Source organism: Taurulus bubalis (genome assembly GCF_910589615.1).
Source record: "Taurulus bubalis genome assembly, chromosome: 5".
In the NCBI taxonomy this organism is placed as follows: domain Eukaryota; kingdom Metazoa; phylum Chordata; class Actinopteri; order Perciformes; family Cottidae; genus Taurulus; species Taurulus bubalis.
The window spans coordinates 29,383,289-29,386,356 of NC_136593.1; the positions used below are offsets into that span (position 1 = coordinate 29,383,289).

At 46.9% G+C, this 3,068-nt stretch overlaps 1 protein-coding gene across 1 annotated transcript in view; it reads left to right on the forward strand.

Annotated features, from left to right (window-relative positions):
• Window positions 1-3,068, forward strand: part of LOC306737135 (calmodulin-binding transcription activator 1-like) — a gene marked incomplete at both ends in the record, with an annotated part of 36,980 nt that overhangs the window by 4,399 nt on the left and 29,513 nt on the right. Inside the window, one exon of the mRNA XM_079218836.1 lies at window positions 2,028-2,217. Coding sequence (XP_079074962.1) covers window positions 2,028-2,217 — 190 coding nt within the window. The remainder of the gene's footprint in view (window positions 1-2,027; window positions 2,218-3,068) is intronic.

Sequence of the window (3,068 nt, forward strand, 5' to 3'; positions counted from 1 at the left end):
GGAGATGACAGTTTTATGAGGTAAAATATTCATCAGTCAGAGGCTGCTCTTCTGTGTGATTCCGGTCTAAATTATGGCATTTGATAGGCAACCAAAGCAATGTTTCACTTTGGTGGGACATTCTCTGTGTTTAGCTCCACACCTCCTGTGACTTAACGAGCAGCGGCTCATTAGCATGCAGGCTGCGGCGCTCGTTTGGACTCGTATAGCAGCCAGTGAGTGAGTGATCTACAGCCTCGCAGGTACTGAAACAGTTATATTCTCTCAAGTATAAACGTGAGCAGCGCTGCATTTACATATTTAGACGTTGTCCCGTGTCCCAGGTTGGTGGGTTCTCCTGGGGAGAAACGGAAGAGAAGTTGTGCCCCGTGTCCCACGCAGCATCGCTCCACAGAGAGACATTCGCAGCAGATGGAAAAGACAATTGCGACAAAACCCAGGCGGGATTCCTTAAAACAGGAACGCATTCGCTGGTTCGGGATTGTTAGAAACACAAGATACAACCCTTTGGAGTGTAAAAGCTCATCAGCATTCAACAAATCTGCAAAGTTGCTCTTCCATCTCTTGTCAGCCAGGAGAGTGTGTGAGGGGAGTGTGTGAGGGGAGTGTGTGAGGGGAGTGTGTGAGGGGAGTGTGTGAGGGTCGCTTCAGATGACGCTCGCGTCCGTGAAGGTGGGCTCTGAAAGGGATTCCAGTTCCAAGGTCACGGGGAAAACACGCCACTCTGATACAAATACTGTGATGTCTGAGCTTTGATCGGCATGCACCGCGTGTGTGTGTGTGTGTGTGTGTGTGTGTGTGTGTGTGTGTGTGTGTGTGTGTGTGTGTGTGTGTGTGTGTGTGTGTGTGTTTGCACGTATGAGCGTGTGTGTGTTTGCACGTATGAGCGTGTGTGTGTGTGTGTGTTTGCACGTATGAGCGTGTGTGTGTGTGTGTGTGTGTGTGTGTGTGTGTGTGTGTGTGTGTGTGTGTGTGTTTGCACGTATGAGCGTGTGTGTGTTTGCACGTATGAGCGTGTGTGTGTGTGTGTGTTTGCACGTATGAGCGTGTGTGTGTGTGTGTGTGTGTGTGTGTGTGTGTGTGTGTGTGTGTGTGTGTGTGTGTGTGTGTGTGTGTGTGTGTGTGCGGCGGGCTCGTTTGATGTGGTGGTTCTGGTACATTTCAAAGGCGAGGCTCTGATGAGGATTCTTCAGAACAGCAGGGGGATGGGGGGGTTATAGCCAGGGGGCGGGGCTTAGACGCTGATTGGCATTCATAGCAGAGAGGCTGGAGTGCTGCTAAAAAAGAAATTAGGCTTTAACTAAGCTGCACCATTCAGCTGTTTAACTAAGCTGCTGCACAGTTCAGCTGTTTGAAATTTTGTCTTCTCAGGCTTTCTATTAATAAATGCATAATTGATTAGGGGGGGGCATACGTGCCTGAACACACTTCCTACTGACACACACACATGCTCAGACACCGACACACTCACACACACACACTCACATACACGTGTGTGTGTGTTTACTTTCCTCTCTTTGCATCTTTGTGTTACCTCGCTCATCTCTTGTCCTTACAACATTCTTACTTTCTAAATCTTCTTTCTCTCTTCCTAAGTTTATTTATCTTCATTAACTGTCTCTCTGGCTCATTCTCTCCCTCTATCTCTCTATCTCTCTCTCTCTCTCTCTCTCTCTCTCTCTCCCTCTCTGGCCCTCCCACCTACCTCTCTTTCCTCTCGCTCTGTCGTCTGCCCTCAGGTAGAGTATAATTCCTATCTTCCCAGGGGAGTCATGAATGGACGCCCTCTACTCAAATGCTTATCAATAACCTTTGAGTGCTTGCTCTCTTTGACTTCAGAGCGGCACACCCGTTGGGCACACACACACACACACACACACACACACACACACACACACACACACACACACACACACACACACACACACACACAGCAGGGGCTCCATCTTTGTGCGGACGCTATGTGCTGGTGAAGTATTACTTTCCTGAGGCGCTGGGGGATTTTTTTTTTTCATTCCTCACCTCAGCTATTCAGAATGCTGCTGGTTGTAAACGCTGCAGTGGGAGGAGAGAGCAGGTCACTGGTACCCAGCAGGTCACTGGTATCCAGCAGGTCACTGGTACCCAGCAGGTCACTGGTATCCAGCAGGTCACTGGTACCCAGCAGGTCACTGGTACCCAGCAGGTCACTGGTACCCAGCAGGTCACTGGTACCCAGTAGGTCACTGGTACCCAGCAGGTCACTGGTACCCAGCAGGTCGCTGGTATTCCAGTACACATTACACTGAAAAAAAATGCTTATTTTCTTTCAATCAAAGGATAATGTGAACTTTATTTTTGTCAACGTCAACAAATCCCATGAAAAGACCAGAACCAACAACATGATGATATCATCTTTTCAAACAGCTGAGCACTGGTTCTTTCATCGGGGACTACATTCAGTGCTCTAGTCGTTGCCAAACACTGGGTCGAGACCCTCAGATGGGTCGCAGGAGATTTTGTTCGGGTCGCCAAAAATATTTGAGAATTTTCTTTTATAGTCTTTTATTCAACCTTTGCAGTACACATTTGAGCCACACGAGGGATCTTGATTGTTGTTGTTTTGTTAATTAGTCGAAACCATTGACCCCAAGATGAGAGGCGTCCTGTTTGTTTAACCAAGAGAGGAAACTAGAAGAATGTATGTCTGCATTTCATTTATTGGGACTCATTTATTAATAACATATAGCTCTTTAAAATTGCATTGTTTACCTAAGCAAGATACATATAAGTGGAAATGTCAGTAAAGTAATGTCAGCAACGTTTATTTACCTACAAATTCACCCACAAGGATTGTAGATGATTGTAGATGAGGCCTGTTGTGAATTCTCTTTTTAAAGTGTGACCCTGAGAGCTCGTTGCATCTCTCTCTCGTGATGTTTACAGAATGAGTTTGACTCAAAGTTAACCTCTGACCCCGAGTCCATGCTAACGAGGAGCACGTCACAGGTACAGTGTGTATGGAGGCATGTCATGAGGCTGGTAGGAATACGCTGATTACACATCATAATAGATTTTTGACTTTTTAC